At 37.4% G+C, this 25,586-nt stretch overlaps 7 protein-coding genes and 1 long non-coding RNA gene across 9 annotated transcripts in view; 2 read left to right on the top strand and 6 right to left on the bottom strand.

Annotated features, from left to right (window-relative positions):
* Ser (protein serrate) overlaps positions 1 to 2,610 on the top strand; it is a 129,364-nt gene extending 126,754 nt beyond the window's left edge. The window contains exons 8-13 of the mRNA XM_089590772.1: positions 598 to 774; positions 833 to 1,246; positions 1,323 to 1,830; positions 1,891 to 2,304; positions 2,372 to 2,544; positions 2,596 to 2,610. Coding sequence (XP_089446898.1) covers positions 598 to 774; positions 833 to 1,246; positions 1,323 to 1,830; positions 1,891 to 2,304; positions 2,372 to 2,544; positions 2,596 to 2,610 — 1,701 coding nt within the window. The remainder of the gene's footprint in view (positions 1 to 597; positions 775 to 832; positions 1,247 to 1,322; positions 1,831 to 1,890; positions 2,305 to 2,371; positions 2,545 to 2,595) is intronic.
* Positions 2,611 to 2,742: 132 nt separating this feature from the next.
* Arl2 (ADP ribosylation factor-like 2) lies at positions 2,743 to 3,877 on the bottom strand. Its single transcript, XM_014363701.2, has 3 exons — positions 3,821 to 3,877; positions 3,480 to 3,714; positions 2,743 to 3,380 (listed from the first exon to the last, which is right to left on the bottom strand). The coding sequence occupies exons 2-3, from the start codon at positions 3,542 to 3,544 to the stop codon at positions 2,891 to 2,893; spliced, it is 555 nt and encodes a 184-aa protein (XP_014219187.2). The 5' UTR covers positions 3,545 to 3,714; positions 3,821 to 3,877; the 3' UTR covers positions 2,743 to 2,890.
* Positions 3,878 to 4,949: 1,072 nt separating this feature from the next.
* LOC149374978 (uncharacterized) lies at positions 4,950 to 8,907 on the top strand. Its single transcript, XR_016292966.1, has 3 exons — positions 4,950 to 5,129; positions 8,025 to 8,372; positions 8,453 to 8,907. It is a non-coding gene; the product is annotated as an uncharacterized LOC149374978 (long non-coding RNA).
* HSPBAP1 (HSPB1 associated protein 1) lies at positions 5,333 to 6,790 on the bottom strand. The gene is made up of 4 exons (XM_014363595.2): positions 6,590 to 6,790; positions 6,228 to 6,514; positions 5,766 to 6,150; positions 5,333 to 5,698 (listed from the first exon to the last, which is right to left on the bottom strand). Exons 1-4 carry the CDS (start codon positions 6,776 to 6,778, stop codon positions 5,333 to 5,335), a joined length of 1,227 nt encoding a protein of 408 aa, XP_014219081.2. The 5' UTR covers positions 6,779 to 6,790.
* A 107-nt stretch (positions 8,908 to 9,014) lies between the features above and the next one.
* On the bottom strand, positions 9,015 to 10,951 carry LOC106647283 (uncharacterized). Its single transcript, XM_089591370.1, has 3 exons — positions 10,740 to 10,951; positions 10,354 to 10,661; positions 9,015 to 10,279 (listed from the first exon to the last, which is right to left on the bottom strand). Exons 2-3 carry the CDS (start codon positions 10,655 to 10,657, stop codon positions 9,027 to 9,029), a joined length of 1,557 nt encoding a protein of 518 aa, XP_089447496.1. The 5' UTR covers positions 10,658 to 10,661; positions 10,740 to 10,951; the 3' UTR covers positions 9,015 to 9,026.
* Positions 10,952 to 11,343: 392 nt separating this feature from the next.
* Positions 11,344 to 13,242, bottom strand: LOC106647364 (N-acetylneuraminate lyase-like). The gene is made up of 8 exons (XM_014363707.2): positions 13,189 to 13,242; positions 13,037 to 13,107; positions 12,888 to 12,964; positions 12,682 to 12,827; positions 12,439 to 12,607; positions 12,224 to 12,357; positions 11,979 to 12,153; positions 11,344 to 11,895 (listed from the first exon to the last, which is right to left on the bottom strand). Exons 1-8 carry the CDS (start codon positions 13,192 to 13,194, stop codon positions 11,714 to 11,716), a joined length of 960 nt encoding a protein of 319 aa, XP_014219193.1. The 5' UTR covers positions 13,195 to 13,242; the 3' UTR covers positions 11,344 to 11,713.
* Positions 13,243 to 14,960: 1,718 nt separating this feature from the next.
* On the bottom strand, positions 14,961 to 16,558 carry LOC106647355 (N-acetylneuraminate lyase). 2 transcript variants are annotated; one of them, XM_023389754.2, is made up of 8 exons: positions 16,515 to 16,558; positions 16,371 to 16,432; positions 16,218 to 16,294; positions 15,950 to 16,099; positions 15,702 to 15,821; positions 15,478 to 15,620; positions 15,219 to 15,393; positions 14,961 to 15,155 (listed from the first exon to the last, which is right to left on the bottom strand). In XM_023389754.2, the coding sequence occupies exons 1-8, from the start codon at positions 16,527 to 16,529 to the stop codon at positions 14,983 to 14,985; spliced, it is 915 nt and encodes a 304-aa protein (XP_023245522.1). In that variant the 5' UTR covers positions 16,530 to 16,558; the 3' UTR covers positions 14,961 to 14,982. The 2 variants fall into 2 exon arrangements, with proteins under 2 accessions (XP_023245522.1, XP_014219182.2); XM_014363696.3 differs by having other exon boundaries at positions 15,702 to 15,870; positions 15,954 to 16,099.
* Positions 16,559 to 21,820: 5,262 nt separating this feature from the next.
* LOC106647402 (1-phosphatidylinositol 4,5-bisphosphate phosphodiesterase epsilon-1) overlaps positions 21,821 to 25,586 on the bottom strand; it is a 111,924-nt gene continuing 108,158 nt past the window's right edge. The window contains exons 18-22 of the mRNA XM_089591074.1: positions 25,247 to 25,547; positions 24,503 to 24,887; positions 24,076 to 24,411; positions 22,620 to 23,572; positions 21,821 to 22,565 (exon numbers count right to left, since the gene is read on the bottom strand). Of these exons, the coding sequence (XP_089447200.1) occupies positions 21,934 to 22,565; positions 22,620 to 23,572; positions 24,076 to 24,411; positions 24,503 to 24,887; positions 25,247 to 25,547 (2,607 nt within the window). The 3' untranslated portion in view covers positions 21,821 to 21,933. The remainder of the gene's footprint in view (positions 22,566 to 22,619; positions 23,573 to 24,075; positions 24,412 to 24,502; positions 24,888 to 25,246; positions 25,548 to 25,586) is intronic.

The raw sequence follows: 25,586 nt of genomic DNA, 5'->3' as shown, positions 1-25,586 counted from the left end.
TCGGCATTATGGGATGGGTCCGGTGTCCCTCCGATCGGTCGATTAGATCGTTATCGAGACTAGTTGAGGTATAAGCAAGGATGGGAGGGGAGGGGGGCTGTCGAAATTGAATAAATGAACACTTGCGTGTCTCGATACGGGTGGACGAGCTCGCCGTGGTTATTTGATACTACGACACGTGGGAAAAAGTATGTGTCGAAATAGGACGAGGAGATAGTTATATTCACCAAATGGAAGGAAAATACTCGACTGGCGCGTAGAAACGTGTAAAGTAATAATTGATCGGTCAATTATTTTTGCAGATAACTTCGTTGCGTGTGACTTTTTTTTTAACCCATGAAAGATAAGAGATTTACCTATTTCGGGTTCATTTTAAGTTAAAGTATTTTAAAAATCAGACAGAGTAAGAATGTACGTGTCCTTTTGATCTATTACAAGCGCCATCGACACGGCTCAGTTATGGATGGGTCAGAAGTACGTTATGCAACATATATGTACATACATTTATAGCTGTGTCAAAGGAAACAGGTGGCAAAATAACAAAGTAACAATGATCAACAAGTAAAAAACAAAATTAACGATTAAAATATTCGCAAGGATGCCGTCAAAATTATTTTCAAACAAGACGACGACCATGACTTCGAGGACGAGGAAGAGAAGGTTCAGCCCGACGGATGGCCATCAGATTTTTACCAAGAAATACTTGAAGCGATAGAGGCACCAGATACCGAAGCTCCTGCAGTCGAAGAATCAGGATCAATCGACGAGAAGAAAGTACGCCGTTTCATTTGTACTTTCTATTTGCGAAATACATTAAACCAAGTGTTTCCAGAGCGTCGAGACATTAATAACATCGTCGTCGTCGTCATCGTCCGATGAAATCGGTAGTTTCTCATCGCTAGAGTCCCCGAAGAGCCTCACGCACCCTTGCCTGAAGCACATCAGCCTGAGCGACTCTCAACTAAAGTTCCTGGACATATACAACTTTTATCCGGTCCCCAAAGATCCGGGCATAAAAAAGGGCTTCTGGACGCTCTACCCGCATCCAACCCGTTACAAACCGGATGGCGTCGACAAATTTTTCGACGTCGTCAAGGCACTAGGAGCGACTCCCATACCGATGATGCGAGACCAGTTGACAAGTGAGGAGGTTGACTTGGGCTTCTACGGCGTGAACACCAAAATCGTCCAAGCCCTGTGCGAGGCTCTGCTCAAAAACGACACGGTGAAAAAGCTGAATCTTCAGGTGGACGCTTTTGTTTTTATCGGTGCCTCACCATAGCGATTTTACCCACGTATTGCTAGCCCAATCTCCCTTGCAGGACAGTCCCCTGTCAGAAGAGGCTTGCTACTATCTGAATAAGCTTCTGATGCGAAATGCCGTGCTGAGCTCGCTCAACTTGAAGTTCTGCAAAATCGGAGTCGAGGGCGCGAGGCGTCTCGAAGAGGCGTTGTCGCTCTCGTCGGCTCTGACGGACTTGAATCTGAGCTACTGCGAGCTCGGCAGCAGAGGTTTCAAGTGCGTTGCCGGAGCCGTGGCTACCAACACTCTGCTGAAAAGCCTCAATATTTCGAACAATGATCTCGGCGAGGAGTCGGCGGCCAGCTTGCGAGATATGCTGGTACTCAACGATTCGCTCGAGCGCCTGAATCTGAGCTGGAATGTCTTCAATACCAGAGCAGCGGCTGAAAAATTGTTCGACGGGCTCTTGAAAAATAAATCCCTGGCTGAGCTCGACCTGTCCTGGAACTCGATGTCGAGGAGTTGCGTCTACTATCTGACAAAGTACATGATGAATTCCAGCAGCATCCAGCGTCTCAATGTTACAGGTGGCCCTCAGATTCCTGTAAATGAGTAGGTGTATTTATAAAGTGACAATTCATTTGTAGCTAACCGCTTCACTGACGATGAAGCGCCAAAGATAGCATACGCACTGGTGCTCAACAAGTCTTTGAGAGAATTTTTCATAAGCAACAATCCAATAAGATCCGATGGAATTTCGGAACTTATGAAAAAACTTTCTTCACTCAAGTTCATTGATTCGCCTCTGCTTCTGCTGGATTTGAAATCTTATTGGGCTAAGAATGATGTCCTTCCTGTATTGGATTATTTAAAAGAGGCAAAACCAAGTTTAACCATCACCTTGGGTGGAATTTTAGAAAACTTTACAATCGTTGGACCAGATTTGAAGGAGTTGTACTTTAAAATGGCAAATCATGAGGCAATGATGCCCAAGAAAAAGAAGGACAAGAAAAATTTTGGTCACTTTGTACTGTCACTTTCGGATACAAATATCTCTAAAGGTTTTCCAAGTTCATGGAATGACATCAAATTGTAATACCTTCATCCAATTAAATTTTAATTTTTTAGAAGATTTTACGGATCTAGTAAGCGAATCCAAGATCAAAATATCGGACAACTTGTTGAAACAAATTATGAAACAGTTCATGGTGACTAAGAAATATTTAAGTCAAGCTGCCTTGAAAGAGTCGTACATGGTATATTTCCCGGATACCAAGCTACCCCCATCACCTCCAGTCAAAGTCGAAAAAATTAAAGACGAAAAAGACAAAAAATCTAAATCACAAAAAAAGAAAAAGCTACCATAACAAGCACATTTTAAAGGTAATTTAACGTATGAAATTAAATTAATTTTTTTTTTAGGGTAAAACAAAAAAAAGTGAATAAGATGCTACATTTTAAACAAGATAAGAAAAATTTCATCATAAATAAGTTGGTGTATACAGCATGAATGTATAAAAAGTTATGATATTTTACGTAGAACTTAATTTGCTAAAATGTTAATAAATTATATCTTGCGACTTATCTTACATGTAAAGAACAATTTACAAATTTTTGGAAACTTTTGTCAACAACCAACTCACAACATCAGTCATTGTAAAACACTCTTTTAGATATGTCATCCACAATCCAGTTAATGCCTTCCAAGAGATTTTCGGCTGTAATGGCAGAAGCCTTATAAATTTTCCAATGATGAGTCTTTATACTTTCCAAATCTAGAATTTGTGCAATGTCCTCAACTGACACAGCCCCAGGCAAGTCCTGCTTATTCGCAAAGATAAGAAGACTAGCTCCTTGTAGGCGTTCTTCTTGCAGCAGCTTGTGCATCTCTTCCTTGCAGTCTTCCAAACGACGCCTGTCTGCGCTATCCACAACCCATATTAAGCCATCTGTACTTTCAAAATAATTTTTCCAGTATGTGCGCAGCGATTTCTGACCTCCAACATCCCACACATTGAGTTTGTAGCCGTTGTGATCCAATGTTTTGATGTTGAAGCCAAGGGTTGGATAAATTGTGTTGATTGGTTCACCAATCAATCTTTTGACGATAGTTGTTTTACCAGCATTATCCAGTCCTCTGAAATGACCATGTAAAAAGTTTTAATTTTTAACATATTTAATAGAGACATCATTTTCGACTTGATTGAAAATGCATAACATCTATTCAAGTACTTACAACATGAGTAACCTCATTTCTTTCTCTTTTTGTTTCAATTTCTTTAGTATTGTTAAAAGACCCATTTCTTCTTCAACTAATTTTATTGATTATTACAAACCAAATTGTTTTGTGGTTATTCGGCAGTGTTTCATCGGCAGTATCCTTATTATTTGCTCCACTACTGCATTCACGGTGGATCCAATGTTCCAAAAGTTTGTTTCGTGTTTCCCTCGCACTTCACAAATTTAACTAGCTAGAAATTATTGACACAATGGATATTATTAATTATTAACCATAATTATTGGCTTTAAAAATAATTTCATATAGCCATGACAGTGATTTGTTGGGTTACGACTTACGACAGTTTAAGTTTTCAAACAGCGCCATCTAGCGTGGCTGATTCCAAACTAAAAAGCACCACATTTCCTTTTCAAGAAATTCACAATACAAGAAATTTACAAGAAATTTACAAGGAAAATTTACTAGGCTAGTAGTTTTCGTAGCGGAGGGTCTATTGGAGCCGATTTGTTAGACCCTCCGTTCACTTTAAGAAATTCACTAGAAAAACTTAGTGGGCTAGTGTCTGTAGCGAAGGGTCTATTGGAGCCGATTTGTTAGACCCTCCGTTCACTTTAAGAAATTTAATAGGAAAACTTACTGGGCTAGTGTCTGTAGCGGAGGGTCTATTGGAGCCGATTTGTTAGACCCTCCGTTCACTTTAAGAAATTTAATAGGAAAACTTACTGGGCTAGTGTCTGTAGCGGAGGGTCTATTGGAGCCGATTTGTTAGACCCTCCGTTCACTTCCCAAAAATTCACTAAATTTCGCCCTTCAAAATATAGGACTCAAAGATCGACGACCGATAATGTATTTATTAACGAGCCCTGTCATACCGACGACGGGGTAAGTATCTGACATACCGACACCAAAGAACGTGGGTAGGTATGGATTTACATGACAGATGTCTGTAATACCGACGGTCGATATCACACATACGGTTGGTAAACCACTAACCGGTTGAATCCTTCATTATCGACTGTGCGGTGTCGATAATGTAGGAAGCGCACATTTTCGTCGATATTGCAGGTTCCTGTGATAATTCTTTTATTGACGGTCGGTATTTGAGTCCTATAAATAATATTAGACGCATGCATTGAAGGGCGAAATTTAGTGAATTTCTATAAAGTGAGCGTAGTAGGGTCTAATAGATCGTCTCCAATAGACCCTCCGCTACGGACACTGTAGCCTCGCTGGTTTTTTTAGTTAATTTTTAGGAAGTGAGCGAAGTGTCTGATAGATCGGCTCCAATAGACTGAGGACAAAGAATACTTAAGGGTCGAAAGTAATTCTACGTTAGCGGAGAATTTTCACTAGCCTAGTAAATGTCACTAGGAAATTTCTTGAAAGAAATATGGTGTTTTTTTAGTTTATTAAAATGAATTTCGAGCTAGGCTAATAAAGAAAATCACAATCACAAGCCAAGCAGGAATCTGTGTATTTCCTTCTCTTCCGCTTCAAATTAACAAATCTTTTAGTTAGTTGACGAGATTAAGTGACTAAGTATTTTTGTGTTTAGTTAAAATATATGATTCTCGACAATTTTCAATGTTTTGGCAACTGAATTGAGATAACTTTAAAGCAATTATTCGACGGTATTGCGAATCATCGGTGAGTGTGCTCGTTGTGTATAACAGTATTTTACATTTATCTCCTGTCACTTAACTTAACAGTTATTTTTGACGTATAAATTTTAAAAAATGTTGACAGAATCATTTTGAGTTATACTTTTTTCGTGTTATGTATTATATTTTACAGCATTGATTCGAAAGTGCAATATTGACTTGTCACCCATCAAAGAATGAAAAACAGAATTAGGAGATATTTATATTTTCATGTATAAATTTGTCCCTTAAAATTTGTGACACTTTAGATGTAACATCAGGATGACAAAATGCATCTACTACAGCTTCTAGAATCTCTAATGTTGATGCTTCATCATTTTCATTGATCTCTTCGCTGTCAACATTGCTGGTTGTATTGATGTTATTTTTTTTCAAAAACTGACTCATATTTTCATTTGTTAAATTAGGAATGGTTGAACAACAATTACTATATTTATAATTCAAGTCTTTCAGTACAGATTCATCATCATTTATCTTGGGCATTTCTTGGTTTTTTAACAACTTTTGATTGTCTTTCAACATTGGTTGTTTACATTCAGCTAAAGAACGTTCAATCTAAAAAAAAGACATGTGTACAGAATTTACAAAAATCTTTATTTTGTCAAAAAAGTAAAGTGCTCACTAGTTTAATGCTTTCCAACAAGTCAGATTCTTGTTGATTAACTGTTCTTGGCACAACATCTTGACCAACAGTGTTTGCAATTAAGTGTACTAGAGATTCTTTTAGTCTTGAATAACAGTCTTCCTTTACAGGTAACCACACATTTACACTCATACTCACTTCTAAAGACTCTACGTAATGCCACCATCCTTTAGGAACAAATAGTACATCCTTTGGCTCAAGAATTATCATCTTTACATTACCTAATGTGCTTTGTATTGCTTCAATTTCTTTTTTATTTGGAGTGAAAAAATTATATTTGCTAAAAATCGTCGATTCCTCAAAAGGTACTCTTGTGGGTTGCATTACATTTGTACATTTGGGGGAAAACAGTAGCCACAACTTTCTGTCATTATATTAGTTAATTTCTATGATTTTAATTTAACTGCTGAATGATACAAAAAGAGATTTTATTCCTTTTACCTTCCATGTATTTGAGCCACTAAATTGCAACCATAGGAATCTTGATGACAGTTAGTGTGTGCTCCTCGATTACCAATCCACATTGTTGAGTCAGATCCATCCAAATCAAATCCAAAACTTTTCCAGTTTAATGATTCCAGTATGTCTGATTTTCCTTTAAACCATTTACGCATGTACTTGTAGTCAAAGTAAAACCAGTTGGATAAGTTGCCAATACCTTGGGATTTGTTTAAAAATTCTTTTAAACACATGTGTTCAATTGGCGTATCAACTTCCCACTGAGGATTCTGTAGGTGCATTATAATAATTCAACTTTCACATTAAATGCTTACGAATGTACATTAATCCTAATTACAACTTACTATTGTTTTGGTATTTTTTCCAACTCTAAAAGGTAGGGTTTGGTTTTCGAGTTTGTTAGCAAGATCCTCTAAGCTCCAATCAAGCAGTTTCCATTTCGACGTTCCCTCTGTTTCCAAAACATTTTTAAATACCACTGGTTCTTCAAGAGCATATAACAGCTCTCTAATTTCTTTATCTTTGTCACACATAACTGAAATAATTAAGTTTTAACAATTACTGAAAAATAATAATTTTGACAGGCTAGAATTTTTTTACAATTTTTGTCTATGAATTGAAATTAAAATATCAAGTCATGAAATAAACTTAAAAGTCTTTAGAAAGCTTTTCACTAAAAACTAATACACCAATCATTTTGTTTACTTAACTATACCACGTATAAATTCAAAATACGGATGAAAACAGTAGATCAGCTGATCAGCGGCCTGCAGCAACTGTTGCTGTATTCCGCAAATGCTGATTTTGTCATTCTGGTAAAGAGAGCCCGGTGTAAGATATACGTGAAGTTATGTGTAGTAATTATAGTATAGTCACTACTGAGTAGTGCCATATTATATGGTCGATTTTATTAAATCATATAAGTAGAAAATCTATACTTTTGGAGGTCAATTTTCAGGTCAAAGATAAATCGTACACTTACCGCAAGCACATACAACATCAACTTGTTATCTTCTATCTTTAAAATTAGTTGCGGCTGGTTTATAATCGATTACATCCCGATCAGAAAAAGTTTGTGGCAACTATGTGGTCCATCTCTGGTGCCACAAACTCCGTGCATGGTTCGATCCTGGCACCATCTGTGGCACGCTTCTGGCTTATGACTGCTTGCATGCAGTCTGATGGCTGTCTGGCCCGATTGGTAGCCACAAAGAGCGGCTGCTAGCATATACATAGGTATTAGGCACATAAGAACCAGAAAGTTAAGGGAAATAAAAAAAATATGACCAGTTCTTTATTAATTTATTTAGTAATGTGAATATGAACTGTCCCATTTGTTTTTTCAGCATACGAATTCAACATGACTTCTGAAGAAATATTTACTAAGTAGTGCTATTAATCAAAAACAAATAAAATATCTTTAGTTGTCTTAATGATCTTATGTAAAATTTGTGATGGTGAAGACGACGATCATTTTTATTTTTCACTCCATTCATGATTGTTATACACATAACTTCACTTTCAAGTATATCTTACACCGTGCTCTCTTTACCAGAATCCAGAATGATGAAATCAGAAAGACGTGTATATAGATGTACTATTGTTGGTAAAAAATATAGATGTACTAAATCAAATAAATTTGATTTTAGCATCGCATAGCAATCAAAAACTTCAATTTTTAGATTAATATTAATATAATAAAGTATACAAATAGTGGTGATAAAATAAGTGAAATTAATTAAATTTTAATACAATTTTGTAATTATTTATATTTTCCAGTATTAAACGTCTCCATTGTGAAATAAGTTATGCCAAAAAATGTTATACAATGAAGTTGACACTGGCTGAAGTTTGTAAATTTGGAGAGTGTACTGTCTCAAGTCCAAATTTTGTAGAAGGAGAAAAATTACTTAATGAAAGTAATATCTTAAAATGTAAAAGAATATCAGCAACAGATGGTTGTTATGACATTGTGGTATATTGCCTTGAAGCTTCTAACTTAAAGAGGATTCTGGAATTGAGAGGAGAGGTTGATCATACTGGTAACGTCAAATCGTTTAAGTGCCCTTGCAAATCAGAATCAAACAAGTGCAAGCACGTTCTTGCAGCACTGTTATACTGTAATAGGTAACGTCATTAAAATATTGCTTAATTGAAAAATGTAGATCTTTAGGTGATTTATTTTGAGTTACATAATTATATTCCAGGAATGATGTTGATAAACTGGATTTACTGTCTGGTATAGATGCAAGATGCGTAATAAATGAGAGTAATGAAAAAGTGCCAGATCAGAATGAAGCTTTTTCACTCCAAGACCACAAATGTTTCAAGCATTCTTATAGAAATTGCGATTCAATCAAGCTATCTAAACATCAAATAGTTCAAATTCAAAAAATTTTATTTCCTCAGCCTGATATTGTTGCAAAGCCTACAGTACTAGAAAAGATACATCATATTAATATCCCAGAGGAATTTTGTCTGCCACTTGATCATAATTATTCCAAGTAGAAAATATATTTTAATAAATTTTCACCATGTTTAAGTTTGACTATTTGGAAAATTATAACGTTAAATTATTTTTTTACAACTCATTCAAACCTTTTTTTAATTTTTAATTTCTTAAACGAGACGATACGTTTTTAATTTGCTTATTTACTCTAACAATATGGATATCATCCTAGAAAAATAATTTTTGTCTAATAAAATAAAAAATCTTTATTAATCATTATTATAATTACATTTTTTTTATAACATTTAACATTTTATATATATTTTTTACTTTTATTTGCTGACTTTATTATCCTTGAGAATTGATGAGTTCAAATTTACAATGGCACAAATAGTGACGAATATTTGCTCAATCCTACATACTAGGGAAGATGGAACTTTGGTACTCAAAATTTTAAAAGCTTTCATGCGGCAATTTAGTTTTTTTATGTGAAGACGAGCTTTTGTAAGTGTATCATTTAATTGGTCCTCTTTTCCAGAAAAGGCCTGTTTCTCGGTTGCAGAAAGAGGTTTTATGAATTGCACAGCAAAATTTAAGCACGTTTTGTCAATTAAAAATTCTTTATCAAACATAAGTCCATCGTTCTTCTCAAACATTTTGACAAAACCACTTTCTAAAAATATAGCTTTATCAGTGCTTTTTCCTAAAAACGCTTTACTTATGTATGTAATAAAACCACAAGGAGAAACAGCTGTCATAAACTTGACTGTGTATTCATCTCCACTTGAAGGATCTGACATTTCTTGGCAACACACATTTTTAGGCTTGTGAATGTTGGTTTCAACAAAGTTGACGATAGCCCTCACGCTAGAAAGGCTGTTGAAAGATTCCGGAGTGTTTTTTGTAATTTCTTGTTTGCTTGGCCAATGGATAGCAAAACGTAGGCCAGTACTCAAAATACTTATCATATTTTGAAATATTGCTTTACAGTTTTCTTCAGAATCCATTTGAAACATTACACTTAGCACTTTATAGGTAATATTATGTCTCAACTTGATAAATGTTAATACTATTCTGTCTTTTATCGATATTTTTGGTAATTCCTTAGAAGTTTTTGATCCAGCATGTGCGACAACAACTTTAACAATCTTTTCCAACATATTTAAAAGTTTGAAACTTGAAAGACCTGTCATAATTTGTAAATCTTTTTCATCTTTATAGTAATTCGAAAACTTATCTAAGAGTTCTTCTTGTACTGGTTTTTCTTCTGAAATTTGATGATTTTCTGTACGATTAATCTTTCCATTGTGAACTGTTACATTGTCAACTTCTACAATTGTAAACTCATTGTTGACTGCATTATTAAGAATACATTTCTTAGGTGTCTCATTTTTTATTTTTTGTTTTTTACTGTCACCTTTAAGTGTTTGACTTTCATTGTCCAGCTTTCTTTTCCTATTTTCTGCTCTTTTTAGTCTATTCTGAGCCAGTTCTTGTCTCATGACATTTATCTGAGAAACTTTGCCTGGCAGATTAACAGACGGAACTGCTGTTTTCTTCAAATTTCTACTTTTTGCTGGGATATCTGAAACCAATAATTTTATACATACATAACTGTAGAGCATCAGGTAGGAGTGCAAAAAACAAATTTTTTTTTACCTGGTAAAAAGTAGTCATCTTTTACAAAATGCAACGAACAAACTCTCGCGTGTTGATTGTAGTTTGGATCAATTTTTAAGCGTTTCAACCAAAGCCAGTTTCTGTCGACTGGTTCATCTCGGTCAAATAAATTTCTGTATCTGACTAGGCTGTCCCCAGGTTTCGGGATAGCATGAAACCGTAGAGTTGGATCTTTCGATGCATAACTTTTGCACCCTGGTACACAACAGCATGTTTTACTTTTTGAATTGTGTGGGGAAAACCTCATACCGACACCTTGAGAATTGTAATTGTTACTCCCCATATTGCTAAAGAAATGTATAAACAATTAACCCAGTTAATTATTTACATGATCAATCAATTAAAGCATCAGCTGTCAAACTCACCAAAGATATGTTTTCTTAGTGACAACCTTACAACGAATGTTGAGGTTAATCTGGATTAAACAATCACAATAAAGCACTTTTAATCAACTTTGCTAAAAGTTAATGACACGAAGTTGTCCCGATCTAAATGTAAAATAAAAACGGCACCTTTAATAACTGAATGCACAGTATCTTCAGAATAGTAGCAATCGTGTTTTTTTTCTTGACTATTGTTATTCCTATTTCCTACAGCCGTCAGTTGCGATAATTTCGACGACGTCAGAGGATATACCCGTAAGTTCCTACGTTACCGACCATCATTTAAAAATAATCTATTTTATCTCGTGATGCATTTATTTTTCGCAAAATATATAATAATATAAGAAAAATCTTTTATTTACTGAATAATCAATTGATGCTTAATCCAAACTAAGTAGAATTGATACAGGACGATAAAAATAAAAACAATTAATGTGGGTCAAGTGTTCGCTTGACAATAAATTATTTCTATGCAGCACTTCTCCTTTATTTTAAAATATTAATATTTTCAGTAATATAGACCATTCGTAGTCTCTTCCAGAAACATTAATTAAAGTAACTGTTATTGGATAATAAAAATGTAAAGAGGTCTTTGTTTAAGTTATTAATGTGCAATTTTATCAGAGTAGCATGAAAAACAAAATTCAGCAATGTAAATAGTTTTGTCACATTAATTTTTTAACTTTTTTTTTTTTTTTAGTGACAATTGTGCCAATATCTACGAGTAAGTACATGGTAAAACATAGAGTAATATTAAGACATATTTTTTTAGATTTTATGTCAATGTTAATTGTATTGTTTTGATAATTAACGAGTCGATATTTATTATTTCACAAATTTCAAGTTTTCCTGTTATTTTTGTAAACTGTTGATTATGAATGAAGCTAAAAAAAGCAACAGTGTCATTACGCAATAAATCCATCCGTTGAACTAAAAATAGCGAATAACCGAAAAAATTATAAATTTGAGTACATTTCAATCAACGCAGTCGTGTCAGTCTTCGTTCCGATTTTTCTTAAGCCTCTAGCCATCGACTCTGCATCTTCTTTTGATAGAAGCTTAAGCGGAGCTCTAGGGGGTCCCATGAAAAATTTCGTCGTCAGACTCATGGCAATTTTCATGGTCTCTACCCAAGAACCTGTACTTACGTTCAGAAAATATAAAAAAATCACACGTTTCACGGAAAAATTATGATTTAACTCTGATATTTTAAATTATTACCATAACGTGTAATTTCCCTGATATTCCGACTAATGTACTCTTGTCTCTTTTGCGCTGTTGGCAAGTCGACATTGCCCTTTCCAAACTCGAGCAAATCAAAGGCCGATTCCGTCATGAAATTGAGGCTCGTCATAATGTACGATTCCATTCCTGCTGCACATGATCCTATCATTGTCTGACAAACGCATCCATCAGTTAAAATATTTTGTATTTACAATATTGTTCATCACTATTGAATATCCTACCATGTCTCCGGCAACGAATATCGTGTGATTATCGTTGATTTGCTTTGCTTGTAGGGCTCGATCTAAATCGGTCTTGACTCCGAAAAACGTCGGTACCATTTCGCCGACAAGTTCAAAAAAGCGTCCCATGTCAACTGCGGCCATCAACAAAATTAATACTTCGACAATGAAAAAAAAAAAAAAAAAAAAAAAAAAGTCTTTCCAGCTTCACTTACTGTTTACGCTTGTAGCTCTGGGAAAATCGTAATAAAACAGGGGCGTGTTTGGAGCAGATTCACCGACTATCTTCAAGTAGTCGACCACTTCATCTACCGTTCTTGGCTTCAAATACATCTCGGGTAGGCACAAAATTGCATCAGCACCCAATTTTTCCGCATGAATTGACTAAAATAAAAAAAAAATAAAAAAATAAATTCCAGACAACTATACGGGCTGTTACTAAAAATTAATGCACTTGCGAGTTCTTTGACATCTTTTAAAGCTAATCCTCCAACTTGTATCATCAACAATTGTTTTGTCTCCCTGACGGCAGCAGCCCAAGTTTCGGCCACCTCTTTTCTTTCGCTCACGGTGAGTGACGTTCCTTCCCCGGTAGTCCCGTTGACTGGAGAAAAAATGACGTAATTACAGTATAAATATTGTTTGAAATATTTTAACGGGTTACCTAATATTCCTTTGATATTTTTGGACTCGAGGAATCTCGCGTACTCGGGGATAATCTTTAAATTCAAACTCCGTTCTCTGCAATTTTTATTTATTTGTTCACACTTAGCAACTGACGAAAAAAAAGCAAATTATTTTTTTTGCACTTACTCATCAGCGTTAAAGGGAGTAAACACAGGTACGACGAGCCCTTTGTAATCGAAGCTGATGATCGGATTTTGCTAAAATATATAAACAATAATGATTATCACTTCTTGATTGTATACATTACACACCACCACCATTATTTGCTAAACCGTTACCGTCATCTTTTCGTTTTTAATATTTATTCCCGACGCGATGATCCTAAGTCTTGAGACGTCCACGGACGAATAATGCACTGTCCACGAAGAAACCATCATGTTTATCTCTCTCTTTTTTTCCCTTTCCATACGGGCATATTGAACTCGCCAATATTGCCACTATATACTTACCTCTGCATTAACGAAGGAGACCGAGAGAAGACAGCAGTACGCAAAGTCTTATTCACTGCGAGTTACCTTTCGTTGTAAAAAAAATACCCATTGAAAAAACATTCATGAGGTTTAGTAGAAGAGTTATGCAAAATTACGTAAAAGATACACGATGGGCTAGGACTATAAAAGGAATTTTCTTGAAAAACAGATTTACAACATACTGTATTCAATTTTTTTTTTTTTTTTTTTTTTCTATTGAAACACAAAGACTTATGCATGAAATAAAGAAAATTAACGAAAAAATGAATTTTGAATATTTTTTACTTTTTTTTTACTTTTATAAAATATACAATAGTTGTATAGTTCTGGATTATTTTAATGTTTGATAATTCAAATAAGTCAAAGTGTGAAAAATATCGCAAACATTTATGTTCAGGGAGTAAGATACATTCAAGTTTTCGCTAATGAAATAAAAACACTATCAGGTCACCGAGAACAAATGTACATATAGTTTGAAATCATAAAAAAAACACTGTCATCCAAGTACAAAGTGTTGTATTTTGCAACGCAAAAAAATGCGAATGTAAATGCATCCGAAAAAAAAAATACACAAACGTATCTCGAGTATCTCTTGATAGTTTACGTCACAGTATTAAGAAGTTGACAGGATGTCAGGAGAGCCACGCTATCCGGGGATTGTCTGGTAATTCAAGACAGTACATTCCTCCCCGTACACGTGTGCGTTTAAGCACATAATATGTATATAATATCAAAAAGGTTTTATACATCTGATATATTTTGTTCGTCTACTAACTAACTAACTAATTTGATATAGTTTTTCACTCACAGCGATTTCGTCAGCTATACTAGGTTACCGCTGGTCATTCACTTTCTTAGATTTTTATGTTGCTTCGACGCCAGCATTCTTTCATTATACAACAACAAAAATTACGTAAATATTGAGGACTCTGCGTTAACGTGAATTTTTTTTTTTTTTTTTTTTTCTTTTATGTAATCATACAAGAGAATTTTTAATGAGAATCTCGAGTTTTTAATAAACATATACCAAGTGTTGAATTCCATCAGCTAGCTCTTTTTATTTTTTTCACTCGTGTATCAGCGATTGCAATTATCCGGATGCTTTCGTGTGGATTTACCGTGCATGTAGACGCACTCGAGTATTATGTAAACAGTGTGCGATGTGGTATAAATTTCATCTCGTGGTATAAAAATCTAGTACAAAGGTGTCGTGGCCTTGAAAATTATTTTTGATTTGCAGATTTTTTTTAACATCACTCGTTATATCAGACGAGCCATCGTTTTTATTGATGTCTAATAAGAATTAATACTTAAAAAAAATAAAATACGTTACTGAATTTTTGCATTAAGTTTTTAAAAATATTAAATTTAAAAAAAATGAAATATAGATGGTTTTAGTTTATTATTTATTGAATTGGACTCGCAGAGGCAAGCTGTGAGTCGATAAAAATTTTTTTTTTTCGAGTCACCTTCATGTTTTTATTTTTTTTATTTTTTTTTTTTTTATAAGTAGTACTTTCACAGCAGAATTATAATTTATTTAAAATACAATTTTTTTTTTTTTCATGTAAAGTGTCGTTTATTAAAAATATAATTAAAAAATCAATACATTTTTAAAACCTCAGTCTTATTCACTGTCAAGCCAACTTCAATCAATTTTCCCGCCATCGCTTCGACATCTTCTCTCGATAGAAGCGCAAGTGGAGCTCTAGGGGGTCCCATGAAGAATTTCGTCGTCAAACTCATGGCAATTTTCATTGTCTCGACCCAAGTGCCTATGATATTGATCATTAGTTTATTAATGTGATTTTAATTATTCGCAAATAAAAGGCACGTACCGTAACGCGTCACTTCTTTCACGGTTTTGATAATAAACTCTTGATTCTTCCGCGCAGCCCTCAAATCCCTGTTGCCCTTTTCAAACTCCAAAAGTTCCAAAGCCGGCTCCGGAATGAAATTCAAACTCGTCATTATGAACGAATTTATTCCCAAAGTACAACCAGCTGACATGGTCTTGAGAAAAAATTAGTTTCCGTAGTAATAAAAAATATTTCATGAACATTTAATTATTTTTTTTCCACGAATGTTTTATCGTACCACGTCACTGCCAAGAAAAACCGCAAAACGACCGTTAGCCGTTAGGGCCTGATAAGCTTCGTCCAAATCATTGCTCGTAAACTTTATACCCGCGAAATTCGGTATTTTGTCGCCAACGTACTCCAAAAATCTCCCCATGTGAACTAAAAAAAATCCAAAGGATGAAATTGACGTTCGGTCCAACCGATTCCACATCGGTAACAATTGATGCACTCCATACTCACCGTTGACTGACGTTTGACTTGGTATGTGGTAGTAAAGCAGTGGCGTTTTCGGAGCACATTCACCAACGGCTCGCAAATACTCCGTTAGTTTTTCTACTGTAGCAGGTTTAAAGTACAATTCTGGCAAACACAAAAGAGAATCGGCGTTTAATCCTTCAGCGTGTGCAGCCTTCCAGTGTCCAAAATATCACGAGCAAGTGAATAAACCAATGAATGAATGAATAAGTAAAGAGATAAAAAAAAGAAACCTACGAGCTCCTTTACGTCTGCGAGACTTGCTCCACCAACTTGGATCATTAAATGTTGTTTGGTTTTTTTCACTGCACCAGCCCAAACTTCTGCTACCCTTTTTCTTTCGGCAATGGATAATGACGTACCTTCTCCAGTGGTTCCATTAACTTTATTTCAAACGATTTTTTGGGGGCAAATAAAACAAAAGGAAAGAAAACGAATGGAACGTCAAAAAATTGCAATCACAATCATACTATGGGCATCATTATTGAAATGTATACGTACCGAGGATGCCAGTGACATTTTTCGAAGCGAGAAATTTCGCATATTCCGGAATCAAGGACAAGTTCAAACTTCGGTTTCTAAAAATACAACAATTTTCATCTCACGCTCTCGATACCACATGTATAAAAATTTTGAAAAATATTTGTTGCATACGCATCGTTGTTAAATGGAGAAAATACTGGCACTATGAGCCCTCTGTACGTGAAATTCACTTTCTGCAATGATAAATTAAAAATTCCAATTATGGAACTTCAACTGTTACGAGATGAATTTTCAGTTTATATTTTAATACATAACCTCACTAATCGACATCTTAACTCGCACTATCCGAACAAGACCACGGCAACTTTGGCACTGCGGTTTTATAGATACTTACTTATCAACTCGGCATATACATACAGCGATAAGAGCTGCCATCGACAATACTTGCGATTATTTTTTTATTTATGATTGTGGCATATACAGACAACTGATGTGATTTTTTGTAAAAAGGCTCTTTATTGTTTTATTTACATGTAGATTCATCAACAATGTCAATAATAATTATAGTATAATAATTATTACAATAGTTATAAGTAATTGTAATTTTTCGTAATCTATATGGCCGCATGCTTTTAGATTAGATTACACGTTTGTTATTTTACAGTTTTTAATTATTGGTGAATTTTTTTTTTTTTTTTTTTTTTTTTGTCCTCAGAAACAAACGGAGAGAGTCTACGCGGTAAAATCATGCCAAAGTATGTTTGTGTGTTTATTTGTCATTCTCCCTCGGATTTGCACTACGACGTACCGATTATTGGCTCTCGATCGGGTTATTCATTTACTAAAAGACTTGATTTTTTTAAACATATTCTTGCACACAACATTTTAATTCTTAATACGCCAGTATTTACTTTATCTCTCTCCCGCTCATACTTTTTTTTTTTCTCTCTTTTTTTCATGTAACTCGCACCTCAACGATACTTCCGGTTCATCGTTTCCCGTTACAACAAAGCGTATACGCGTTCCCGGTGGGAAATGAGGAGTCGAGGAAAAAAGTGCGCAAAATATATCTATGTTCACATATAGCATCGTAGCTTGAAAATTAAGTATCTGGTTTGAGGAACATTTCGTGCGTGCGAAACTTTCTTCGTCATAATATATCAGGCGTCCAACGCAAGTCGAAGGACAAGAAATGCGTTGTGTTAATAAAATAAAGTGGACGATCGGACAGATCCGTTCGAGGGTTATTTGCAGTTATGTACAGATGGAAGGAGCTGTGTCATTGCGTCGATGTCAATACTGCGACTATACCTAAATAGATGTCTATATATGGTTGCATCGCTGATTTTTTCTTTTACTTTGTAAACATTAACAAGCAGCAAATGCGATGCATACTTTGAGAAACAATCGATTCGTTGATCCTTTTTTTTTTTTTAAATTAAAAATATATTTCTGCCTTACTGATTCATAAAAATAATTGCTCCTGAACAATCAACGTTCCTTCATAATCATTTTTAATTATTTATAATACAAGCAATAAATATATTTTGTCAATATATTATTTCTCTCGTTAAATTAGAAAATTCAGAGAAATTATGATTGCTTTCGTGATTTCATAAAAATAGTACTTTTTTTAATACTTTCTTGTTATTCAAATCTTAATAAAAAATATTTCAACGGTAAAACAAACCCAAACGTAAAAATAAACAATGTCATCACGCATTAAAAAACAGATAGTTAATAATCATTGAAAATTAGTAAAAGAAAAGAAAAGAAAAAATTACTACATTTAAATCACGAAAGAGTCCAGCTTGTTTTTAGAGCGTAATAATGCAAACGTGCGAAACACCAGTCGCATTTCTACATGGGTGTCTGTACCTATCTCATAATATAGCCTAGCCAGCCTGGCTATGATTGAGAAAAAAAAAAAAAAAAAAAAAAAAAAAAAAAAAAAAAAAGACATCCACCTCGTGGATAAGTGCAATGCTGCATATGCGTAACAAACAACAATCCAAGCTTCGTACTTTCTATGCGTATTGGTTAAATGTGCGGCTGTACAACTCGTTTCTTACACATCTTTTTTCATGTACTCATCATCTCGCGTACTTGTCTCTTCAACACTTTCGTTTTATCATTTGCTTAAACATGCGCTTTGATAGCATACTTAATTCTCTCTGTGGACGTATGTATTATGCGTTTAACAGTATGATGCGTGTACGTGGATATGTATTTCACACTGTGTATGTATGCATTGCGTGGGATACAGCAGAAAAAACTTATTTGTTTATTTTTGTATTTTACCATTTGTTAGCACGTTTTGTTTAATTTTTGTTCTTTTATAATTTTTCTTCTCACGTAAGTAGCATCGTATGAGAATGGTCCCGAATACTTTAAAAGTAGTAAATTATGTACGTTATTAAATACAAGTTAATGTAACATATGACGATCGCGAAGCGATAGAGCCAGTTAGAAATTTTAATCTCGAACACGAAAGTCTTTTTTTTTGTTTTTTTTTGTTTTTGTTTTTGTTTTTGTTTTTGTTTTTTTTTTTTTTTTTTCAAGTACCATCTAATATTGACACATCCAAACATCTAATAGTTAAACTAGAAATTTCGAGAAATCAATTAAATTTCAAAATTTTTCATTTATATTATCAACATTTACTATATTACATAACTGGTATACAAACTCTTTTTAATTTAGCAAACACTTATGAATTTTCAGAAGTATAAAAAATCTATAGTATTATTTTTGACAGATGTGGTTCGTTATACGTCTAATTTTTCGTATTGCATATCACTTGACTAGTTTTCATGACTAACGATAACAATTTTAATCACCCGTACGCGAATAAAATACAATAGTAATTTTAACTCGAACAGTGTTTTTTTTAGTACTGTACCTTAAATTTATTCATTTAGAGTGAAAATTTTAAAAAAAGACCACATTCGTGTTCGAAATTTTCATATATTATTTATTTATAATAGTAAATACTACTCTAATTTTTAATATTTACTACATCGTTTATTATTCTTAATTTTTCGCTTTTATCATTAATAAACTTCAGTGAAGTCAGTGTTTCTATGCCTATTCGAATACACAGAATTCGCTATATTCTTCAAATCTATTATTTAACAATATCTTGATTGTGCAATTTCACGGTTGTATCAATGTTTTTATGTTGGTACTAATTTGTTTATAAAAATTTTTTAAATTCATTTTATGTATACGTACTAGTTTGTTTGTTTTTTTAAATAGAGCCAATTTCTTATGAAAAAAATTAGTCAAAAACAGTTATTCTTTTCGTTAATTTTTTTTCGGCAAATTTAATGACTAAATTATTGAAATTCGTCACTTTGGCTTACAGATGCAGAAATGGGTACTTACTTCATGAATATGAGGATAAAGTATACAGTCAGACATGAAAAAGAGAATCCGTTATACAAGTTACTATTGTTTTCGTAATTCGTTGTAGAAAAATAAAAGCCTCTGAGCGCGAGACACGAAAACACGGGTTATTGCTTGTTTTATTACAGAATTTCCCGTCTCGCGCATCGATCTTTATCTGCACCTTACACATGCATTTTTGCAGGTAAAAGAAAATTTTCTCTTTCAAGTTTTATTTATTTATCGTTTGTTGTTTTGCGAGACTGTTTGAAAATTAGACTTTTTTTTTTAGCAACCTTCGAGTGTGTGATCGACGAATCGATGGCGTTGACATTGACTTGGAAGTGTACGCAATTGGCACTCGAAAAGAGTTGGTTTTATATCGTTAAAATCCTTGTATAAATGTAAATATCAGTTGAAATAAAGAGATACCAAAATTTTTCACATCTTACAATCAGCTGTAAAATTTTAAAAAGAAATTCTGCTATCATGTAACAACAGGCTTCTCTGCATATACTTACTTAATTTTTAGTATACCTTTTAAAAACATTGGCACCGTAGTTGTATTAGATATTTCAATAAATATCAGACATTTAATATCAATGGTATTGACGATTCTATTAGAAAAATGTATTTACGTAGAAAAATTTATTTACCTGATAGTTCTAACCAACTAATGTGTATTATAGATATATGCAGAGAAGTTTCTACGTTTTAATCACAAACTTTGGTAAAATTAAAAATAAAACGGTATATTGTCCAGCTTTGAAATACAACAATTGAAAGTGTTTAGTATCTCTTTTCTAAAAAAAATCTAAAATACAGTTCGAGTTACAAGTTTATGTATATATTTGTATGTTTTTTTTCTCCTACAATAATTTAACTAACGTTTAATCATTCAAACGTGTTATTCTATAATCGTGCATATTGTATAATTATTTCACTATCTCGCGGCTTTTTCAGATTATTGCCACTGTAACTGGGGTCCATCTGTGCATAACAAATAGTGCCTTTGAAGACCCCATTTTTTTTTTTTTTTTTTTTAATCAAAAAACGCTTTTTGTTTTCAAAGCGAATGCTTATTTAAAAAAAATATTATTCCAATCGATAAAATTACTTAAATTTTATTCAAGTTTTCACTTAATTATCAACGACAAACTGTGTTACATTACATACTCTAATTAAACGAGTGTTTTTTCAATACTCAAAACGTCAAAGTAAAACTGAAAAAATTTGTCCCTGTAGAGCAGAGATGGATAGAGAGAACGAGCCACTTGTTGTGTAAGATTCCAAGATTTATCACAATCGAGCGCTCGAGATAAGAGTCACCAGTCATAATGTAAAGAAGCATTCGCCTTGGGGCCACTCGATTTTTACACCGATAGGAGCGCGACGAGCGTCCCCCGTCGATAAATAATTATTGTATTTGTATGTGTGTGTGTATATATATTTATATAATATTAACGCATCTGTCATCACACGCATCCATCCGACGGAAGATGTACACGCAGTAACGTTTGACGTTTGGCCTCGAGAAGGCCGTAAGAAAATTTGTTTATATCATAACTATTTCCTCTTTCTTTTTTTTTCTTTATTATTCAAATATACAAACAATGTGTCGCGTATATATATATATATATATAATAGGCGTTGCATCTTCATTATTCATAATTTTTCATTATCATTTAAATATTTTCATCAATTACCAAAGAGATTCGTCATCTTTCAACCATATACTTGTGTAATTTGTTCAATCTATTATGTAGGTAACTATATACTGTATAAGCCATTTTTTTTTTCATCATCCACTAATCTATATATATATTATCATTATTTGTATGCATAATTTATTTAATACTTCAAAGATATAGACTTTATCCCTATATTTGTGATACCTATACCGAGAGCCACGCGCTTATACGGTAGCGTGATAAAGAAATTTACAAGTCGTTGATTCGTGAAGAAAAGTGAAAAATGTATAATGTATATCCAAGATCGGGGACAGATGCGCGAACTTGTACTCGTTTGTACTCTTTGAGAAAGCTATACTATATGTAACAATGTCCTTTTTTTCCTTTTTTTTTTTTTCCTTTAAATCCAGAGTCTCCTGTGCTCGGTACACATGGTTTACTATACGCGGGGCAAGGAAATTGCGACAAATGAATCAAGTTGGCGTCGAGGACGATACACTCTTTCTCAACGCTACAAAGGTATATATATATAGTCTATATATATACGATCAACCAGCGACAACAAATCATACGGTATGTGTATACTCTCAAGGCCGATCAGTGCAGTTTCTCCGAGTGGCGAGCATCGAGGACAACGACGTCGCCCTCGACTGCCACTATGACTTCCAGGCGCGGAGCTTCCTCGCGGACACCTTCTTGAGGTGCATCGCGGCGCTGAGCAGGTCCGAGGAGGAGGCCGCGGACTCCGGGCGACCCTCCTCGCCGTCCGAGTGTACCTCCCGCCTGCGGCCCATCATCAAGAACCGGCTGCGCACACTGCGCGACGTCGGATCCGACAGTGCCTCGGTCACGGGCAGCTTCTCCTTGCTCGAGCCCGGCAACGACACCGACCTCCCCACCGAGAAGCCCTTGCTTATCTTGTCGAGGGTCGCCGGCAGCAGGTGCCTACGGGGCAGGGCGTGCTCCCGCTCCCGCAGTATGAACCTGCCCAGGGTCTTCCAGCACGCCTGGGTGCTGTACACGTTCTCCTCGTCCCCCAGGATGCGAAACTGTACCTTGCCGCTGCCCATGGCCCCGCTGCCGCCCCACTCGAGCTCCTCGACCAGGGCGAACTTGGCCGGGTCCTCCATCCGCCGGGCTTTTATCAGCGCCTGGGCCAGCACGTCCTGGGCCGAGCTCGTCACCGGCACCCGCAGTATCGCGTACGGTATGTCCGGGGACACGTTGTACACGCACACCAGAAACGTGTCCGCCTCCTCCCAGATGTGGGTGGTCGCGGTCGCGTCCCCTCCCCCCGGCGCGACCGAGCTGGGATTTGGGCCACCGGGGTTCTTGGGGCCACCTCCGACGACGGTGTCGACGCCCGAGTCGCCGTTGCGCTTGGCGTGGCCGGCGGTGCTGCGGATGGAGGCGAGCCAGGCGCGGCTGCTCGGGTCGTCGCCGACGCGCTTCAGGAGGAAGCGGCCCTCGCCCTTCCAGTGGGACTGGGCCTCGAGGGGCCGTTCCGTGGGATCGAGGACCCGCTGGGTGGGCAGCTCGTCCCGGCTGCGCTTCTCCCAGCTGCGCGACACCTCCTCCACGAGGATGTACTCGTCGAGGTGGTCGGCCGAGGTGCCGGCTTTGGCCAGGGCCTGGAGCATCACGTCCTTGGTGGTGCTCTCCTGCATGACCTTGAGTATGATGTAGGGCTCGTTGGGCAGGACGTGGTAGACCATGAGGAAGAACATGCGGCGCTTGAGGGTGACGCCACCCAGGTGGCCCGCGTGCTCGACGCTCGCGAGTTTGTCGAGCTCGCGGCTGGAGGAGAGCCGCTTCGAGGACGAGGTGGCGGACGCGGCCTCGCGGTTGTGGTTGCGGTTGCAGCAGGTGCTGTCGTAGTCGAGGCTCTCCTCCTCCATGCGCGAGTAGACAAAGAGGGTCGAGAGGGCGAGGGGCCGGTTTTTCATGGAACGAAGCCGGACGTGTCGGTAGCCGGGTCGCAGGCTCTTTAGGGGTAGGACGCGCTGGGCTATCGGGTGGTGGGAGCCCGCGTCCATGATGCCGAAGCGGAGGAACGCGAGGTCCTTGAACATCACTTGGAAGCAGAATTTCTCGTTCCAGATGGGATTCAGCGAATTGGCCTGGATGCTCTTGGTCTTGTGCTTGGCGCAGTCGATGGGTATGCCGACCAGCTCGACCTCGACGTACGTGCTGCTCAGGAGGTTAGACGGCGACACGTACTGGCCCGAGACGATGGACAGGGTCAGGTGGGCCGAGTGCAGTCCGTCAAACTCCTTGTCCCACGGGTTGAAACGCCTGTGGGACAATGGTGTGGACCACTTTAGTGCGCGTATATTATGCTGGACGTATATATGTATAAATATCACCTATAACTCTTTAATATTCCTTGCTCCGAGTCAAAGTTTAAATTGTTTATCGAGTGATGGGTCTAATTTTGTGATACAAAAAAAAAAAAAAAAAATAGCTCAACTGAATATTGATTCGTTTCGTTCAGATGTCGCGAGTTGTAAACACATTGATTCACGATTGACGTAAGTTTGCCAGTTATAGATCAGCGAAAGAGGTATTTCCTTCTCGCACCCGATATAGTTCCCACATGAATAGTTTACAGCGCATAATCGCGCAAGAGGTCAGGCGTCGATGAAAGCGTTACACTATTCAGTAGCACCGGTGACAGCTGTGCCCTATACAAACTCATCCCCACACCGATTGACGTATGCACGTATACATGGCCCGTCGGGTTCGGACAGTAGACATTAACACTCTACGTGTACGAGAGGAAGAGAAAATTGTCTCACCTGTACATCATGTGACTCTTGTCCCACATGACGGAGGGTTTGCGCACGTAGCCGCACTGGCCGTTCTGCTCGAACATGGCTGCGTTCAAGTGGAGTGCCGCGTCGTCCGTCTGGTAATTAAGGGCGACCATTTGTATGCCAAAGGCCCAGAATATCACTGGATTGAAGTTGGACGAGTCGATGCGCATCCCGGCCGGGTAGGTCCTTATGAGCTGCGTCTCCGCGTGGGCCAGGACGTTGAGGGGCTGCTTGCGACAGGTCTTCTTGGCCGAGCTCTCGTTCAACGACGAGGTCTGGAAACAGGCTGGCATCGGCCTCGTGTTGTGCTGCTGCGATCTGTTGCGTGCACACATACAACGGAGTTATAAAGTGTGATACACGCGCATATATGAATCTTTGGAATATATATATATATGTAAAGGCTTACTTGAAGGGATTCTCGATGGCGCTGCTGCCACTGGCCACCGAGGTCGAGGTCGACAAGCTCTGGGGCGAGCCGGTCGAGGAGGTGACGGCGCCACCCGTGCCCCCACCGGTGCCTATACCCGCGATACTGTGCCGCTGGACTTGGGCCGTGTGCTGCTGGTGGCGAGGCTTCGCTGACGGCCCGGGCGCGGTGTTCAACCCCCGGAACTTGATGGCCTGGAGGTAGACCACGAGGTCCGAGAGCTCCTTGGCGATTTGGCTGCTCTGCTTGAGGGTCTTGTCGTCGACCGTGGGATCGCTTCGCAGGCGGTTACCGTGCACCGAGGGACCGCCCTGGTAGGGCTCGCTGCTCGTTATCGAGTTTTCTAGAAAGCGCGAGAATATCGCTGTTGGATATGCCACGTTGTCGGTTAATCGATACGAGCCTTATTGATATGCGTACATAGGTATAGGGTGTACATGCTCTTTTTTTACTTCAGCTATTGATTGAAACGCGGGAGCGTGCATTGAGGGGGTACCACCGTGACCGTAAAACGCTCTTACGACGGGGCTTATCGGGCATCTCGAGCTATCGGGATGAACCAGTTCGTAAAGGGGATGCGCGTACGCCCCAAAAGGCACCTCGGCACAGTGGGTGATATTATCTAAACGGCCCTCGTTCGGTTTCCCGTTTAATCCCGGTAAAATGATGGGGATATAATACATATATATATCTCGAGTCATTCATCGATAAACAAAGCCTCACCATCGGCGTTGTCGTCCTCGTAAAAGTCCTCGTCATCGTCGTCGTCCTCGCTGTAGTCGTCGCCGAGGGTGACGTTGGGCTCGGCCCGAAATTGCTTCATGGACGAAGCCCGGTCGGACATGAGGATCTTGCCCCGGTGGGCGGGCGCCGACGAGGCCAGGGGACCCGTTGGGTCGACCACCAGTTTTTTGTTTTTTATGAGTATGCGGTAGCGCAAGGACGACGGCGAGGGTAGCTGGGCCTCGGTCTCGTAGTCGGTGTCGAACAGGAACTTTGTCACCAGCTTCTCGCCAAACACCGACTGGGACATTTATTTAAACATAATTTTTTTTTTTTTTTT

The sequence above is a fragment of the Copidosoma floridanum genome, unplaced genomic scaffold (assembly GCF_036245765.1).
Source record: "Copidosoma floridanum isolate Cflo_tuat_1 unplaced genomic scaffold, Cflo_Japanese_pri ptg000013l, whole genome shotgun sequence".
NCBI classification, from domain to species: domain Eukaryota; kingdom Metazoa; phylum Arthropoda; class Insecta; order Hymenoptera; family Encyrtidae; genus Copidosoma; species Copidosoma floridanum.
The sequence above is the reverse complement of the archived record's forward strand: the minus strand, read 5'-3'. Positions and strand labels throughout refer to the sequence as shown.

What these genes read in the sequence shown, in the direction of transcription:
- Arl2 (XM_014363701.2), bottom strand. Translation starts at nt 3,544, where the DNA reads ATGGGTCTTTTAACAATACTAAAGAAATTGAAACAAAAAGAGAAAGAA. An exon ending in GAAATGAGGTTACTCATGTT is followed by an intron (nt 3,381 to 3,479) that starts GTAAGTACTTGA and finishes TGGTCATTTCAG; the next exon opens with AGGACTGGATAATGCTGGTA.
- LOC106647283 (XM_089591370.1), bottom strand. Translation starts at nt 10,657, where the DNA reads ATGGGGAGTAACAATTACAATTCTCAAGGTGTCGGTATGAGGTTTTCC. An exon ending in AGATGACTACTTTTTACCAG is followed by an intron (nt 10,280 to 10,353) that starts GTAAAAAAAAAT and finishes TATTGGTTTCAG; the next exon opens with ATATCCCAGCAAAAAGTAGA.
- LOC106647355 (XM_014363696.3), bottom strand. An exon ending in TCTCCATTTAACAACGATGC is followed by an intron (nt 16,295 to 16,370) that starts GTATGCAACAAA and finishes TTGTATTTTTAG; the next exon opens with AAACCGAAGTTTGAACTTGT. An exon ending in GAAAGAAGTGACGCGTTACG is followed by an intron (nt 15,156 to 15,218) that starts GTACGTGCCTTT and finishes TCAATATCATAG; the next exon opens with GCACTTGGGTCGAGACAATG.
- HSPBAP1 (XM_014363595.2), bottom strand. Translation starts at nt 6,778, where the DNA reads ATGTGTGACAAAGATAAAGAAATTAGAGAGCTGTTATATGCTCTTGAA. An exon ending in GAAAAAATACCAAAACAATA is followed by an intron (nt 6,515 to 6,589) that starts GTAAGTTGTAAT and finishes ATGCACCTACAG; the next exon opens with AATCCTCAGTGGGAAGTTGA. An exon ending in TGTTGGAAAGCATTAAACTA is followed by an intron (nt 5,699 to 5,765) that starts GTGAGCACTTTA and finishes TCTTTTTTTTAG; the next exon opens with ATTGAACGTTCTTTAGCTGA.
- LOC106647364 (XM_014363707.2), bottom strand. An exon ending in CAGAGCTACAAGCGTAAACA is followed by an intron (nt 12,358 to 12,438) that starts GTAAGTGAAGCT and finishes TGATGGCCGCAG; the next exon opens with TTGACATGGGACGCTTTTTT. An exon ending in TATTCGTTGCCGGAGACATG is followed by an intron (nt 12,154 to 12,223) that starts GTAGGATATTCA and finishes TGCGTTTGTCAG; the next exon opens with ACAATGATAGGATCATGTGC.